Source organism: Drosophila sechellia, chromosome X (assembly GCF_004382195.2).
Source record: "Drosophila sechellia strain sech25 chromosome X, ASM438219v1, whole genome shotgun sequence".
NCBI classification, from domain to species: domain Eukaryota; kingdom Metazoa; phylum Arthropoda; class Insecta; order Diptera; family Drosophilidae; genus Drosophila; species Drosophila sechellia.
Window position 1 is genome coordinate 15785439 of NC_045954.1, and position 16779 is coordinate 15802217.

Below are 16779 nucleotides of genomic sequence, written 5' to 3' on the forward strand. Positions count from 1 at the left end.
CACAAGTTAATTTGTGGGTGCTCAAACGGAAATGGTTAAAAGAACGAATGCAAGCGAAAATCCATGAATGTCTGATGCTTGAAGATAACTTATAGTTTACCCAATGAGACAGTCATTTCGGTTTTTATCTTATAAATACAATGTAAAATAATATCATTATGCAATGGTATATGCGATGGTTTACTATTCGATACGAAAAATGTATGCTTAATTGTGAGTTAGTCTCGCAGCTCTATAGCTTTTGAGATTTCAAAAAATACATTTCTTGTTTTAAGTTATATTCTGGGAATTGTTTGTGGTATATGTATGTGTGTATGTATGTATATATAATGGATAGCTGCTGGGTGTTCCTTTTATTCGGAGGGAGTGAGATCGTTTTCAGGTTCGTTTTCGTTGAGAATTTGAGAAAGCAGATCGTAGAGTGGTTCTAATATCTTTTTCGCTCCAGCATTGGTCAGATTCTTATAGTCGAACATATCGTGATGACTGATGCTGCCGTCGCTCTGGACCAAACCCTTGTCAATGGCCACCGTCTGGACGCGATACAAGCCCTTGGTCAATCCATTGACCACCTCATTGATTTGGGCATTCTTTTCGCGCAACTTATTGGGCTGCTGGCCACGCGGCAGTAGCGACTGCAAGTGAGAGATAGATGGCAATGGTGAGGATTTACTGCGACTGGCTAATAACACAACTACTTACGGGCAAAACGATGTAGGCGTTGGGCAGCTTTTGACGGATTTTCGTTACGTTCGCAAGCACACCCTCGGCCACTTCCTCCGCGCTGTTACGCACGTTATTGGTGCCCACATGGAGGACGACGATTTTGGGACTCACATTGTCCAGCGCACCGTTTTCGATGCGCCACAGTACGTGCTCGGTGCAGTCGTCGCGAATGCTGAAGTTAAGGCAGTGCAGCGGCGCAAAGTACTGATTCCAGGCCTCCGTGTCCTGGACGGTCTCGAAGATGCAGTCGCCGAGGAATATCACATCCGGATCCTTTTCGCGACAATCCGAGATGAACCGGCGGTGTATGCTGTGCCAACGCTTGTCGCCATCCAGATCGGGCAATGGGGTGGGCAGCACACAGGGATTCATTTCGTCGGCGTGCTTAGATTCAGTTGCAGATCTAGATTGAGTGTCAGTTAAAGATTCCGATTTCGATTCCTATTCCTATTTCGATTTCGATTCAGTTGCAGTTTCAGCATGCGGATGAATGCGGCATCGGCTGCGGCTTAGTCTTACCGGCTACTTGGGCGTTCTGCTCGGCTTGCAGTGACAGCGTTGCAGTCGTGGAGAAACAATTCAACTGATCTTCGCTAGCATAAAAAGCTCCGTACCGTGTTTACTTTAATAGATCGTTTTTATGGCGAAGATTTTTTTTCTTTTTTTTTTTTTGTTTTAGGTTACCTTAACATCAACACCCGTAAATGTCGTGGAATTATTTGGCCACACTCGAGTACGTGGAAATTGCCAGGGAATTACGGTTGGAAAGATTTATAAGTTTATTTTAATTTGGTATAGAAATTCTATGATTTCTTGGTAAGCGTTTATGTTTTCGTGTTTAGAGAGATGGTAGATGTTTGGTATTCTTCCAGGGCTGGAAAGTGTTGCCTAGCAGTGTTGCACTTGGAACAGCTGAATAAGATTTGGGTACGTTAGCGAAAACGTTCTATGGTCACATATGTTATCGTTTGTAACCTGCATTTTATTCAAAGTATAATTGTCAAATGCGTTATCGTTGGGAAGTCTGTTAATTGTTATTTACTATTGGATTTTTTAATTATATCAAATATATATAAATGAAGCAAAACTATTTTGTTAGCTTTTTCTAGAGAGCTTAAAAAATATTACGATGATTTATTTCAGAAATATAAAGATTTAAAATTAAGCAAGATAACATGTTAAACGGTAAAGGACTATGATTTATCATGAATTATTTTTAAACTGCATAAATAGCAATATACCATTACCCTTGCATCGCAAAACTTTCCGTCGCTACCTTGGCGCAACCGATTCCGTATCCAGCGTGCGGTCACACTGCAGCAATGACATAACCTAGTTATTGTCAAAGAAACTGAAGTTAATTTTATTTCTTCGAAAACATAAATCGCAACTTGCGTTAGGTTCGACGGCATGTTGAAGCTTAACCGTGTTCGCCAGCTGCGAACGACGTACAAGCGCTGTTTGGCCGGCCAGTCGCAGCTGCAGCTGAATAGCACGGACGCAGAGCCGGTATATCCGGAGATTCAGGATACGTCCTTCAAGGCGCGCAAGCAGAAGGATGCGGCCAACTGGCACGAGGAAATCCGGCAGGTGCCGACGGTGGAGGAGAAGATGATCAAAATCAATATGCCCCGCTATTACGGCTTCAAGGTGGTCGACTTCAACGACTCGAAAATTCCCTACAACGCACTGCCGCTCACGCAACATTATACGCGCACAGTGCTCGAGGATTTGCCATCAGAAACGGAGAAGAAGGCACAGGCTCAGGACTCCGAGCAGGAGCAGCAGCAGCCGAGCGAGGATGGTCTTTTCAAGGCGGCTCGCGGGGATGTCATCGATGCCCTCGAGTTTGCCCACGACTACTACAAGTGGGTACAACGAGGTCGTCTTCCAACGAACCAAGTTCTCCGGCGAGTTTGCGGACAGTAGCTTGTCCAACTCACTTAAGAACTCGGGTTGGTTGGAGTGGCCCTAGTTACAAGTTCGGTCGTCTGATATTAATGTATTCTCCCCCATTACCAAGCGTAGGCACCTGGAAAAGCAACCCAACTCTGTCGATTCTAACCCCGTTGAACGTGAGCGCATCCTAACGCAGATCATTGTGGAACAGCTGAACAGAGCTCTGCTGCAGTCGCTCAGCGAGGAGTACAAGCACCTGGATGAGCTCGAGGTCGACTACAATCCACGCCACGAAGCCTTCTGGGCGGTTGGCGGCGTAGATCCTCCCAAGAACGTGCAAAAATCGAAGAAGGGCCGGGAATGGCAAAAGGATATGGCAAACGATAGCGTTGATCGGCTGGTTCAGTATACGGGAGCGCCGTATCTTGCCCTGCGCCATCGCAAGCAATTGTCGCCGTGGAAAACGGAAGCGGAAAGCGAAAACCTCGAGCTGAGCAAACAGCTGCCCCGTTTCAAGCACGACCCGCGAACCCTCGGCTACAGCACCAAGCATCAGCACGCCACCAATGTGCCAGGCTATTGGCCCAAAGGAAATGAGCATAACTTCGGCCTGCTCTCATTTCAATCGCGTGCACACCTGCAGATCCGTCCGAAATCGTTCGGCGAGCAGGATCAGCTGGAGGCTCTGCATTCGCTGGCGATTAAATCGTCATACGCTTGGCTTTTGGCCCAGGCGAACTACAATGGCTTCAACACCTACAACGAACTGACCTATCCCATGAACACTCAAACTGTGATCACGAACGGCAGGGAATGGAGCTTTTACGAGTATCAGCTTAATACGCTGCTGCTGCACGGCACGAACGTGGCGGAAAATCCCCGTGTCAACTTCTGTCGCGGTACAAAGCCACTTCCACTCTACGCCGAGATTTCGGCGAGCGGCAAGTGCGTTGATTTCAACGATACCGCACTGCGGCACCTGCTCAACTTCTATGCCAATGCGCCATCGATTCAGCGGAGTATTGGGGAGCAACAGCCGTATGTTGCCTCCGACGTTTCCGCCTATGAGAACGCCGAACAGCGTGACTTTATCAATAAGACCTTCAAATATTTGGCATCAAACCGACCGCGACACTTGGAGTTACCCGAAATCTACCTGTGGGAGAAGCTTTACAAGATCGATAACAAAAATCGCGCCATGGAGGCTAAGAGACGCTTCTTCGAGCTGAACATCAATCCTTGGCAGCGAACGCTGGACACACATGACAAGGAGTATGTGCCGCGGGCAGTCCGACCAGACGTCCCTAAGAATAAGAACAGGTTCAAGAAGACGTACTACCCTTAAATGAATAAAGATAAACACTTCCTAAGGTTACACTTGTTAAAAAAATGCAGCATTTTTAATGCGAAATAGAGGATTGCTGATTCGGAGGAACGAATCGGTGCACAAAGTTGCATTAAACTTTGATTAACTCAATTTTCCGCAAACTTTCTTAAGTATCTTAATGATTTTTAATATAAATGTCTTGTTAAATTTAAAGGGAGTGCCTTACAAAGTACATATATATATTTATTAACTTTGTTATGTTCGTCGATAAAATCTTCTGTTAATTTATAAGGTAGTCTTTCTTATCTTAAATTCTTTCCAATAGATATGATTATAAAAATACCTGGAATTTTGCCAATTATTAGTGCTGATGATGCTAAAACTTGCCAATGCAATGCTTGTTATCATTATTTAATTGTTTATGCAGCACATATTTATTCTAGATTCCATTGTTTATTTCATTTATCAGCAAACATACCGCAGTTATCTCAAAAAGTGGGTGAAATGCGGTTACACTGGACCAGAACAATATTTTTCGAACGTAAAAGAGGTTTATAATGCTATAGGGTAGTTTAAATCTTTTTACCAAATCATAAATTGAACATAAGGTTTATATGATATTCCATATAAGTACACTTCAAGCTCTTACTTAGTCTGGTAATATGTATGTATTAATAACTTGATTTTGTATTATCGCATTTATTATAGTAGTCTTACATATTTGATAATAGCTTTATAGTCCTATTTCAAAGTTGGGATTGCTAAAAAAAGTTACCACTTGTTGACTATTTCGGTAACGTCCCAGCTAACCGTATGGTATGTTATAACGGCCGTGCGACGGTCACACTGGATCTGAATAGTTAGGCTCGAGTAAATAACCAGTTTGAGACTTTACGGTGGTTCGGGAACTCGTACCTGGCGCTTCGGTTGTCCAAAAAGGTGGAGCAGTAACCTGTTGCATATATATATTTTTTTTTTTTGGTAATAGTGGAAAGTGTAGTGCAGACAAGAGTCGAACCCAACTGATATTGAGTCGAAATTCCGTTGGGCGAGTGCTGAAAAATCTTGAATATTGATCGTGGAGTATGTGGATACGGTGAGCATTTGTGGGCAAACAAGTGTATTTCTCGGTTATTTTCTTCTATTTTTTCGTGGAGCCCATCGAGCTTATAAAGTTGTAAGCCGTGGTGTATAATAATGTGTATAATAATTATGCCATAACATACAAGTAGTACAAAAGTATGCTACTGATGATGTGGAACAAGCGCGGATTATCATAAATATGCCATGGACTCTGTGGAATGCCAGTGTAAAATAGTGAAACCAGTGGCCAACCACATATTTGTCTACATCTATATCTATGTCTATGTGTATATATATATCTATATCTATAACTATGTATATTCCTCCCCCTCCGATCGCGAGCGATCCGATAAACCACTGTGTTTATGCTTTGCATTCTGCGATCTCATGAATACGTGAAATCAACATCGAAATCTCCAGCCAACCGACGTGCTTGCATGTGTGTATAGTTTAGTTGAAACAAAAAAGAATTAACGACAACGACAACCGAATGGCAGTTAATTCCTATTGTTTTCGAGCGGCCTGTCCCAGAAATACCGTTCGATCACAAGCTTCATATCTCGGTGTCCCAGAATTCCAGTTCTTGGCCCACACTTTTTATAGATATAAACGGACTTTTACGATCTTGACAAGTTTGGGTCTTCGTCTATGCTCAAACCCTTTAAAATTCGGACACTTTGTGAGTTTCTAGTGTTGCATTAAATAATAATAATTGAATAATTGCAATCCTATGTGTTTATTCACCATATCTCAAGATGAGTTTGCCCTGGAGCAGCGCCATGACGGTTATATTATGTTGATGTTTGGCGCTACTTAAATGGCTCGCTCGAATCGAAAACCGTTAAGGCGATTGATGAGTTTGACCTCCTAAAGCCGAAGAAGAAGAAATGCGGTTCTATCTTTAGCTACTCCATGTGCATACATACGAAAAACGAGCAGCTCGTGTTATAATAGTTAGTTAGTTACACCATTCATAACGCGACAAGTGCTGCATGGGATTTTCATGATCTTGGTCTTGTCTTGAAGGTCGGAAGTCTAGATGTTTAGATGTTTATTATTTCAGCATTTAACCACAAATTGAAAAGTAATCCAGTGTTTATTGGCAGTCCTTTTGGCTCATAATCATTTCGGATTTCGGATCTTTGAACCATGGATGAAAAGGAGAACGAATTGTCGACGCGGGTGGCGAAAAGCGAGGAGAACGAGGATGACGAGAAGCTCAATGAGTTATCCTTTTGTTTTGTTCGGGTGAGTATTTATTTATTTATGTTTTTGTGCATTCAGCGATGCGTAAAATGCCAAGTGGTATTAATCATGTAGACTGTTAAATATTAATATTTTCCAATTGTAATTGTTATCACCTAAAACACCATAAATAATTGTATCACCCAAAAGCTTTGTTATGGAATATTTGATTCTGAACACTGAGTCATAACTTTAAGGGATCGCTATCATGACTAATGACGTACAGGAATCCGCAAATAAAAGCAAATATCTCCACAATATAGCCTTAAATTCATATATATACATATATATATTTAGATATAATCTATATAATCATATGCCATCCTGTTTCCAGGGTTCAGATCCACGAGCTGCCACTTGTCGCAGCAAACTCCAAAACAGGCGATGCAAATTAAACAAAGAAATAAATAAGGAACTCCGCCTTCGAGCTGGTGCCGAGAATCTATATAAGGTGGGCACCTTACCTACCCTTATCACTCTGAACCTACATATTTATGCCCATGCCAAAACTAAATGCATATCTTTATGTATATATATATATATTTAGGCCACATCGAATCGCAAACTGCGCGACACAGTTGCCTTGGAATTAAGCTTTGTCAACTCAAATCTGCAACTGCTGAAGGAGCAACTGGCCGAGTTGAATTCGTCGGTGGAAATCTATCAGAGCGAAAGGTGAGACAATAAGCCCGCTCCTGGGATAAGAAACTGTGTGGAAAGACCCACCCGCAAGGTCTAACTTTCAAGGAAGCAGGCAGTTTAAAGCTATTCCTTTGATGATATTATAATAATAATCCTCTAATAATACCTAGTCACAATGGAATTATGCCCATGATACCGCTGGGACTGAAGGAAACCAAGGAGATCAATTTCATGGAACCATTCTCCGACTTCATCCTGGAACACTACAGCGAGGAGCCCTCAATGTACATAGATGCCATAGCAGATATGACGGACACGAGACAGGTAATGTCTTGTATATATATCAGAGTTTTATGCACAACTAATCCAATTTCTAACAGGCATCCAAAACACCGTCACGAGATGCCCTGGGAGTGGCGCTACTTTTCCGCTACTACAACACGCTGTATTACGTGGAGCGTCGCTTCTTTCCGCCGGATCGTAACCTGGGCGTGTACTTCGAGTGGTACGACTCGCTCACGGGAGTTCCCTCGTGCCAGCGGACCATCGCGTTCGAGAAAGCCTGCACCCTGTTCAATCTGGGTGGCATATATACACAGATCGGCGCTCGACATGATCGCACGACGGAACGGGGTCTCGACTTGGCCGTGGATAGTTTTCTACGGGCCGCCGGGGTCTTTCGTCACATTTACGATACGTTCACGAATGCGCCATCGATGGACCTGAAGCCACAGGTCCTGGACGTGCTCGTTTCGCTGATGCTTTCCCAGGCGCGAGAATGCCTCTTTGAGAAGCTCCAGCTGCAGATCGAGGCGATGAGCGTGAGTATCCGTCATCATATATATATAGTATGTAGTTGCATTGTACAATTGTACCATCTATATAACCATACAGTACGATTGCCAGGCGTTTCGGGATCTGGCTGGCGAGGCTGCTCAAATATCGCACGAGTACAATGAGATGCACAAGAATATCCAGGCAAACGATACGCACACATATCTTCCGGAATGCTGGGCCGGTCTAGTGCCAGTCAAGGCGGAACTTTACAAAGGTAGAATGGGTTATCACCTCGAAATGGGAATATTCATACTAAAGTGGGATTGTAAACGCCAACAGCATTCGCACATTTCTACAAGGCACGGAGCATAGATGCGACGGACGAGCTGAAGGCATCCAAGTCAAGTCAAAAGAACCAGGAATCCTTCATCGGCAATTCCCAGGAGGTGGAGCGCATCACCACCGGCGACTATGGAGCCAGCGATGAGGCGTCCACCTCCATTGCCAACAAACTGGCCCACTTAAAGGAGGCGCTGGCCAGCATCGAGGAAGCCCAGCGACTGCAGCGGATGTGTCGGTTCTTAAAGGTAAATATACCTACTATATCCTATACCCTAATTCTAACCTTTAACTTGAATCTTTAAGAACAAGGCATCGCTGACTGAAGTCATGAAGGAGGTGCACTCCAAATCGCAGGAGGAGCTCGAGAAGTTCAGACTGCAAGCTTCCGCCAAAAATATCGAAGATGGCGATCTTCTAGAGCGATCGGTTGAAGGTACATATATCATACATATCCTACTCAAGATAAGCCGATGTCTTCATGTACATACATCCATATCCTCAGCATCTTCGAAGTTCACATTATCCCTGACCGGACCCGACTTCACATCGCACAAGGTTAAGGATCCCTTCAAGCGCCTCGGGCCGATTGCAATATTCTCGGCGAGACGCCACTGGACAGCGCCCAGATGTGTGCGTCTCCAGAAGGGTTCCTCCCTGTATCACAGCGTGCCCAGCAATAACAACAAGTGCCCATTGGATAACGATGATGACGAGGAGCACGATGGTGGATACAATCTGTACAAGGAGGAGTTTGAGAACTTTGGCTTCCATGTGCGCGGCGATGCTCCGGTTATCATTGCCCACGTTGAGATTAATTCATTGGCAGACGTAAGTGATTGCCACTTCCATCGATTCGTCGTATAATGTAGGCATTATTTGCAGCTTGGCGGCATCAAGGAGGGTGACTTCATAGTCGAGATAGCCGGCGTGGACGTCAAGTGGTACTCGCATCAGCAGGTAGTGCAGCTCATACAATCCTGCGGCTCCACACTCGAGCTGAGAGTGATAACGCCCATGGATCGCAACTACTTGAAGGTGCATTTTGTTTATTAATCATACGTAAATAATAAGCAAACTAATACACTAATTCACCTTGTTTACGCACAGCCATTGTCGTCGAAGGGCTCATTATCAACGCTATCGGCGGCCAGTTCATCGGGCATTTCATCCGGATTTCCCAGTCCCACAAGTATTGCGGCCAAGCCCAAGCTCCACCTGAAGACATCCTCTAGTTCGCGGCCCGCTGGCAGCGTTTCATCCAGTTCGTGGAATCCGTTTCGGCGAACGCCTAGCTTAGCTAAAATATTTTAAGTAGCCACCAGTTTTATTTTGTGTTTTATTTTTTTGCTCTTAAGGCAATGGCCATTTCAAGTTAAAATGAATGTTGTGTAGTTTAAGTTAAGCAATAAACTTAATTTTTAAATGCCCCTCTATTATACCCATAATTTATTTTATTACTATTGATTTAATCGCTCCCAATCACCCATCGATAATAATCTACACGGAAAACGAATTGAAATAAATGTTTTTAATGTTTTATCGAGTTTAAAATATATATTTTTACACTTTTTGACATCTACATTTTAAATAAATCATTACGATCCAATGATTTCGAAATTTCAGTTTTTTACGCTGAGAGTCGTAGGGTATCGCGGCCTTTTTGAAATAGTTTGGGGTACCCAATCCACTTCTGTTTTGCGAATTCTCAAATTACAATTATAACCGAATGCTTACACTTTATGTTAATTAATCACACCAACGACTATTGCCCAACGAGTTTAAGAATATTGTTGATTTAACTGGAGGATACTGCTATATGATTACTTCGGACGCTTGCCATATACATTTGAATATAGGTTCTTCTTATCGGGGTGATGTCTCTACGCGTTCGCAGATTGCTATGCATAGAACAGCCACATTATGCACACAAGGGCCAGATACAAAAAGAGCTTGGACAGGGCCTGTTCATTCTGGTATTGCCTTGTTCCCCGAACAGCAACTAAATACATAAATTGTTATTTAATGTCAATCATAGAGCTATTGAGATGTCATGTAAAACCTACCAGGCGGACGTGGTTCGCCAAAGTTGAACGTAGATGTTATGAACCCGAAAGGAAAAGCTCCAATGCCGAAGGACATGTGAAATCCGTCGCCGAATCCGAATCCAGGGAACCCGGGAACAGGATCTGGTTCTGTACGGTGTCCAGCGGGCCGTGGTGGAACTTTGTTACTGCAAAACACATATATGTTGCGTAATTGAACAATACTCATGTTGTAAGCGGTCCAAACCTACCGTGGATCTTGCTGGTGTGTACTATTTCTTCCGTACAGAGGTATGACCTTATCCTTATCAACGGCAGCCTTGCAAACGGGACAGAGTTTGCGATTGGGACGCGTCAGGAGCCACTGATGCAGGCACGGCCAGCAGAACAGATGGCCGCACATGCTGACCACAGCATCCTTGGCGGTGTCCAGGCATATGTTGCACTCGTAGAGCGAGTCATCTGCGTTATATTCCTTCTCCTTGTCCTTTTCATTGGCTTTCGTGTCCGTATCGGTGCCACCGGATGGATAGCCACCCTTCAGATCGGCCTTATTGCCACCAGATAGATAGTCTCCAGTAAAGGAATACGAAGTGTTGGACGTATTCAGTTCCGATGCCGCCGAATCGGTTGGAATCGAGTTACCCAGCGGGCGCAATTGACTTGTAGATGACTCCTCAGCCAAGGGTTCTGTGATATCCCGAGTCCAGGCGATCTTGTCGTAGCTCACGTTGTTGGACAAAGTCGATGATGACGACGATGCTCCGGTTGATGTGCTGGGAAGCTCCGCTGGGGTTGCAATTTTGGGTTCCTCCATGGTTTGCCCAGGATGCTGGTAAAGTTTTAATCGTTCAAGCTGCAACGTAAGGTTGGATGATTTAGAAACCCGAATTTTCTGTCTGTGTTCTCCCTATTGACAAGAGCCTAGATTGCTTAGATTAGACAACTAGGGTCCGTACTTTCTTGAATATGACTTAATTTAATTAAATACTTCAAGCGTAGGTTTCCCCCGAGTTCCGCAGCATTCAGCATTTGTCCGACCCGAGGGGGTGGTGTTTATGGCTACGAAAACCGCCCAAAGGGCGTATTTACCGCCAGCTCTTCAAGGATAATGCTCCGAACATTCCCATTGACTGCACCCATATAAATAAAACAGCAAAAGTGCAATTTTGTTTGTTTTGCGCTGGCAAACAAGACGGTACAAGACGGTAGACCTGCATATGTACCTGAACCTATGTTCGTACTTATGTACACATCTATACCCACACAAACACCCGCGTGTATATAGAGCGAGAAGGCTTCCATCTACCTGTTACATATGTACATTGGAAGCGATTATATGCTTATTTATACAGTACGTATAGCTGTTAAAGATGTCACATGATGTTTTTATGGAGCACTTCCTATTGGAGTTAAGGGGAATTATATGCTCATGTTTACTCAAATACACATCGAGTGCCAGCCATTGCTTTTAAACGCATAAGAACTTAATTATACTATATATAACTTCTTGGGGCACAGCAAATAGTATAACGTCTTGAAATTACATACATTGTAAGTGTATTGTTTGCAAAACCTGACTTGTTTGCCCTCATTTTATTGTTCGTTTTCGCTCACTGTTTGCCTTTACTTGCCGTGCTAATTATTGTTAAACCGAATCAGAGAATGTTGCTAAATTATTTGTGTGGACAAGTGCGTCGTGTTACGGTAAAATTGGGAATTTATCAATTGACGTCTTAGCACCTCAAAACAATTGCAATGACGATACCTGACCGAGGCCGATAGACCTTTACCCTATCGGTAAATAGCTGCCTGTATAACAGCCCGTCTCCACCGGACCAAAGTCCACGCTCGCGTTCGATAACTATCGAGTTGGGCGAAAAATCACGGGTCTCAATGAATCTTTTGAAAAGTAATCAGTCCTCGATTGACACAAAACAAAGTACTTAAAACATGCGATGGACAATCGATACCAGGAATCACTCGACCATCTCTAGTTCCAACGATCTGGTCACAACAAAGCTCAATAATTTAAAAATATTGTTGATATTAGCCTAAACAAAAACAAGGAACAGCTGATATGTACAATGCCCATGCATCATAGATGCATGCGTCTATAAGACGTTTAAGTCGTAATCGATAGCTCACCCACTGTGCAGAAATCACGCGACCATTCCTAATTAGAACTGACTTCTTTTAAAACAAAGCAAACGAAATTTAAAGCTTTTTCAATTTATATGTTCCATTGGTGCCTCTGGTTGCAATGAGCTGCTTTGGATGCGGTCGCAAATATGGCCTATTCTGCAAGGAGGCAAGTGTCATCAAGCCAATGCAAACCAATATATATCACCTACTAACATTGTGTTAAAACCGAAATTGTAGTATGGATGCCCCAACTGCGGCTACTCATTCTGCTCCAAGTGCTTGAAGAGACCAATGCCCGTGCCCCGTCACGCAGGAAAAGTGCTCAATGTGTGCCTCATATGCTACGACAAGCTATCCAAGCTCCAGGCGAGCGCCGATGCCGAGAAAGTTATAGACTGTGAGGCTTTGCCGGGGGTCTTAGTCACCAAAATTAACCTGCCTCCTCCCTCCAAAAGTTCAGAGGGCGCCGATGCCCTATTCAAGTAAGTAGAGTACCACATTAGACAATCGATTCTGAAACTATAATTCAATTTATTGCAGCGACAGCCTGCCTGTGGAGGAGCTGCCACAGGCATTGGTTCCCAGTTCCAGTTCGTCACCACATTCCAAAGACCACAAGGATCATATTGATGAGAACCTGGACAGTGAGTTGACCAAACGAATGCAGGCCTATAAACGAGTTGATGCCACCGATGACGAGATCCGCGCCCGTCTTGCCAATCTCACTGGGATGCCGCATACGAAAAGCTACGATAAGAAAGATCTGCTTCTGTCCACCGACCAAAGAAACGATCAGGAGAAGATGAGGGACTTGCTCGAACAATTCGTGGACGAAGCCCAACTGGATCAAAATATCAGCAGACAGAGGGATGACTCAATATCCGACATTGAGAGACGTTTGCGAGCTCTGCGCGACACACCCGTCGATTCCGATGCAGGCCCATCGAGATCCCAGATGGACACTGTCGCGGACAACGAAGAGGATGACGAGACACTTCTACAGAACATATTGAAAAAGGTTCGCATTTATATATTAGCATTATTTTTTTTAAGCCAAATCATCATTGTCGTATTCCCATCCAGTATGTCGCAGAATCGCGCTTACCAGAAACCTCCGAGAGTGAACTTAGTCCAATTAATATTACTGAGTCGCCCGGCAACATCGAAGAATTGCCCTGGTGTAATATTTGTAACGAAGACGCCGACTTCCGATGCCACGGATGCGGTGGGGAACTCTTTTGCACTCAGTGCTATAAGGAGTGTCACGATGATGACGAGGAGTACCGCGCTCACGTTAGAGAAAAGTATTCGGCTCCGCCAAAGCTTAAAGAAAATCACTTCTAATTGTTAATTGTTTACTTGACCGCAATTTTTTGCGTTTTTACGCAATTTTTTGTTTAATTATAGATTGTTTTCAGCCAATGCATTACTGTATGTGTGTATTTATGTGGTGCTACCTCGCTCATATTTGTGCAGTATAATTGTTGCTTCTCTTTCAGTTGTGAGTTAAAACAGGTAGGCGATGTTGGTTCCGAAACATCTTGTGGTTTTTCCACCTTTCAGAAACTGCATTAAAACTATACCAAAGTAGGTGATTTAATGTTCAACATTATAAACCTAACTCGGGTGCATTTAAGTCATGTATGTGAAATGGTGCATTCCTTTTGTCCTTCATTGTTCCTCCTCCTCGATATGGTAAAAGTGGGGCCATGTCTGTATCTCCTCGTACAATCGCCGGCCAGGACTCTCCGTCGAATTGCACTGGCAGTGACAAACTAATCTATAGTCGGTGGATATGTGGCCATCCTCAACGCCGCGGGCCAACAGATTGCGGCACATATTCAAGGCGTCAGCCGTCGGGAGCTCTTTCATGAAGCATCCAATGAAACTGATGCCCAGCGAGATCCTATTGTAACCCAGAGTGTGGGCGCCCACCGTTTGCCAGCCGCGTCCCTCGTAGATGTTGCCATCACAGCCGACCAGGAAGTTGTACGCAATGTCATTCCATCCCCGCGACTCAATGTGGAAGCACTGAAATATATATACATAATTATTACATAGTTCGCAGCATATAAGATTTAATTGTAATTGTATTAACCTACCTGCATATCACGGATAAGTCTTACGTTAATCGCACGCTTTTCTGAACTTTCTGTAGCTGTGTGTACTGCGTGGAAGAACAATATTAGTTAATCAAGGTTTAAAATACGATATAATCTTAGGTTAGTGAGTGCTAAGCATGATGGCCAGATCAAATAGTACAAAATGTTTTAATTATTGCGTCATACTTTTACAGACAACTTGATTTATAATCAGTTGGCAAACAAATCGTTAAAACGTGCAGCAAACTTGAATACTCACAGATAACCACATATTTAACAGGCAGCTGCAAGGACATTGGCTCGTCCATGGGCTTCTGTGCTAGCCAGGAAGAGCGCGGAATGATGGCACACAGCTCCTTGGGTATTTTAAATTCTGTAAGTGAAATCAGTATTCTATGGTTAACGTGTATGCATCCCCTGCTGAATGATAGCTTACTCTGGCGCCTGATAAACACATCCGAGCACACCCTCTCCTCCGACTCGTCCTGATAGTCGTCTTCGAAATGTGTCGGAGTTTTGGGAGCGCTATCTCTCGGTGGCGAAACGTGCCGCCGATCTCTTCTGTTTTGGGTAAGGCCATCGGCTATGATTTGTATATTTCCATTGATATTGGTAACATTGCCAATATGGACGTTCGTGGAGTTGCTTATATTAACGTTGCCCAAAGTCTGAATGCTGTTGATCGAGTTCATAAGGTCCCTTATGGTGTCGCTAATGATCGAGTGCTTTTTGGTAGCTTTAAGGAGGGGATATTGAATGTTTAATAATTGAATGTGGGAACTTGATCTAAAGTACTACGCACCGATTTGAGTGCCTAGTGTCATGGTGCTGATTTCTTCGCTGGTATTTTGATCGGTATCGTCCTCTTCCTCGGTATAATCGTAGTCCAAGCTGTCCACAACCGAGGACTCTGCAATGGACTCCAGTTCCTCGTCCTCCTGACTGGCCAGCCATTCTCGAGTCCGCTCCTGGCTCAACTTCTTGATTCCCGATTCGGACATGTCCGTAGCTTGGCTTCTGTTTGCTGTCAATAAATGCGCGTGTATCTCTCGGCTGGCCCCTACTTTGTTTATCAATATTGGGAGTTAGAACTGTTCTATTCTCTGATTAGTGCTCGTGTCGTGTCCACCTCGCACGATAAGATAAGGACGTTCCACAGGCTATCCACCATTATATGCGCAGGTGCCGTGGTGAAATGCCTTATTGCATATCAGTCGACTTGGGGCTTTTTTTATTGCATATTTAGTCATGTGTATTAATTATTGTCATGGATATCGAGGATCAGTCTAGATATCGATAAGTATTATCGATGTTCGCATATAGAACAATTCCACTGCCTTTGAAGCGAGCTTAACGGTATCGCACACACAGTGGGCCGGATCCACTAGTTGAGTTTCAGATTTCGATAAGTAATTGATTAACCCTATAAAGCTTACAACAAATTTTAATTTAAATACGAACGAAAATAATAGTTTAAAAATCCCTCTTTGACCGTTTTGGACATATATAAATTTTTTTTCTATAAAAATATATAAAGGTCATATGATTTGTGCAGAGCTGAAAACCCCTTATCACCGGCTAGAATATAACCAGTTTGGTTCACCTATCAAATAGACTAGAGGTTCAATGCACTCAGTGCTGGAAAAGACGAGCTTTCCAACGCTCTTGCCTATATTGGGCTTTAATGCAAAGCAGTTAACTGCAACACTGCACCGTGTTTGATAATAAACCTGTAGAGGAGAGTGATTACACCCAAGTCAGCCCATCTTTGAGCATTAGTCATGGGGCTAGAGGTACTCAGATAAACCACCGAAAGTTAATTCATGCGCTGTAAACATTCACTCGACCACTCTCGCATATGCGCTGTTCTTCCCTCCAAGCCTCTCAATTACTTTCCTTATTTTTGTTTTAAGTTACTGCTGGCTATTCAATCCAACCAAAGAGCTACCAAAACACGGATTTAATATTCACTTAGAGCCATTAAAAGAGAATAAACTAAAATGTAAAGAACTTATAAACTCATTTGATACATTGCTTAAGCGATAGTTTGATGTTTATATTTATTACTTTTGACTGCACAGTGGAATGCATTCAAAGGACTGTTTATGTTTTTGTTCCGGTGTGACCGTAATCCGAACAGGGACGCAGTCTGATTTAAAAGTTAAATTAAAAGCATATAAAAAAGTGCACTAAAATTAAAAATAACTTCCGCTAATTGGACAAAAAATTTAAATATATTGTAAACAACAGATATCGTAATCAAATATGCAAAAATAAGTATTTTTAGTGGAGTTTGAAAAAGGCGGCAATCCAACTTCATTGAATCAGCTGTACAAATAAAGTAAAGCTTTGGTGTTTAAGCTTTTAACATAATTTAAGGGAAGAGAAAACATAAAAATGTATGAAACTGAAAGAGAAAATCTTAGAATTAACGCTCTCTTGGGTTCCA

At 43.2% G+C, this 16779-nt stretch overlaps 6 protein-coding genes across 13 annotated transcripts; 3 read left to right on the forward strand and 3 right to left on the reverse strand.

Moving 5' to 3' along the window:
* Positions 1-70: 70 nt before the first annotated feature.
* On the reverse strand, positions 71-1597 carry LOC6619979 (platelet-activating factor acetylhydrolase IB subunit beta homolog). 3 transcript variants are annotated; one of them, XM_032724843.1, is made up of 3 exons: positions 1246-1597; positions 703-1129; positions 71-635 (listed from the first exon to the last, which is right to left on the reverse strand). In XM_032724843.1, exons 2-3 carry the CDS (start codon positions 1096-1098, stop codon positions 354-356), a joined length of 678 nt encoding a protein of 225 aa, XP_032580734.1. In that variant the 5' UTR covers positions 1099-1129; positions 1246-1597; the 3' UTR covers positions 71-353. The 3 variants fall into 3 exon arrangements, with proteins under 3 accessions (XP_032580734.1, XP_032580732.1, XP_002044191.1); XM_032724841.1 differs by having other exon boundaries at positions 703-1173; XM_002044155.2 differs by having other exon boundaries at positions 703-1597.
* A 436-nt stretch (positions 1598-2033) lies between these two features.
* On the forward strand, positions 2034-4015 carry LOC6619980 (39S ribosomal protein S30, mitochondrial). The gene is made up of 2 exons (XM_032724835.1): positions 2034-2594; positions 2755-4015. The coding sequence occupies exons 1-2, from the start codon at positions 2137-2139 to the stop codon at positions 3968-3970; spliced, it is 1674 nt and encodes a 557-aa protein (XP_032580726.1). The 5' UTR covers positions 2034-2136; the 3' UTR covers positions 3971-4015.
* Positions 4016-4824: 809 nt separating this feature from the next.
* LOC6619981 (rhophilin-2-A) lies at positions 4825-9486 on the forward strand. Of its 4 annotated transcripts, none has more exons than XM_032724823.1 (12): positions 4825-5048; positions 6142-6283; positions 6615-6731; positions 6828-6955; positions 7093-7246; positions 7303-7743; positions 7829-7973; positions 8039-8286; positions 8345-8474; positions 8544-8869; positions 8924-9076; positions 9149-9486. In XM_032724823.1, exons 2-12 carry the CDS (start codon positions 6185-6187, stop codon positions 9350-9352), a joined length of 2145 nt encoding a protein of 714 aa, XP_032580714.1. In that variant the 5' UTR covers positions 4825-5048; positions 6142-6184; the 3' UTR covers positions 9353-9486. The 4 variants fall into 4 exon arrangements, with proteins under 4 accessions (XP_032580714.1, XP_032580712.1, XP_002044193.2 ...); XM_032724821.1 differs by having other exon boundaries at positions 4826-5048; positions 6129-6283; positions 7817-7973; XM_002044157.2 differs by having other exon boundaries at positions 4826-5048; positions 7817-7973.
* A 106-nt stretch (positions 9487-9592) lies between these two features.
* LOC6619982 (E3 ubiquitin-protein ligase RNF185) lies at positions 9593-11869 on the reverse strand. Of its 3 annotated transcripts, none has more exons than XM_032724839.1 (4): positions 11852-11869; positions 10335-10939; positions 10105-10271; positions 9593-10040 (listed from the first exon to the last, which is right to left on the reverse strand). In XM_032724839.1, exons 2-4 carry the CDS (start codon positions 10898-10900, stop codon positions 9940-9942), a joined length of 834 nt encoding a protein of 277 aa, XP_032580730.1. In that variant the 5' UTR covers positions 10901-10939; positions 11852-11869; the 3' UTR covers positions 9593-9939. The 3 variants fall into 3 exon arrangements, with proteins under 3 accessions (XP_032580730.1, XP_032580729.1, XP_002044194.1); XM_032724838.1 differs by lacking the exon at positions 11852-11869 and adding an exon at positions 11635-11849; XM_002044158.2 differs by lacking the exon at positions 11852-11869 and adding an exon at positions 11718-11849 and having other exon boundaries at positions 9594-10040.
* A 239-nt stretch (positions 11870-12108) lies between these two features.
* Positions 12109-13654, forward strand: LOC6619983 (abscission/NoCut checkpoint regulator). The gene is made up of 4 exons (XM_002044159.2): positions 12109-12394; positions 12466-12710; positions 12769-13246; positions 13312-13654. Exons 1-4 carry the CDS (start codon positions 12347-12349, stop codon positions 13570-13572), a joined length of 1032 nt encoding a protein of 343 aa, XP_002044195.2. The 5' UTR covers positions 12109-12346; the 3' UTR covers positions 13573-13654.
* LOC6619985 (peptidoglycan-recognition protein LE) lies at positions 13607-15587 on the reverse strand. Its single transcript, XM_002044161.2, has 6 exons — positions 15460-15587; positions 15133-15390; positions 14767-15066; positions 14590-14703; positions 14331-14395; positions 13607-14259 (listed from the first exon to the last, which is right to left on the reverse strand). The coding sequence occupies exons 2-6, from the start codon at positions 15329-15331 to the stop codon at positions 13900-13902; spliced, it is 1038 nt and encodes a 345-aa protein (XP_002044197.2). The 5' UTR covers positions 15332-15390; positions 15460-15587; the 3' UTR covers positions 13607-13899.
* Between the last annotated feature and the right edge of the window lie 1192 nt (positions 15588-16779).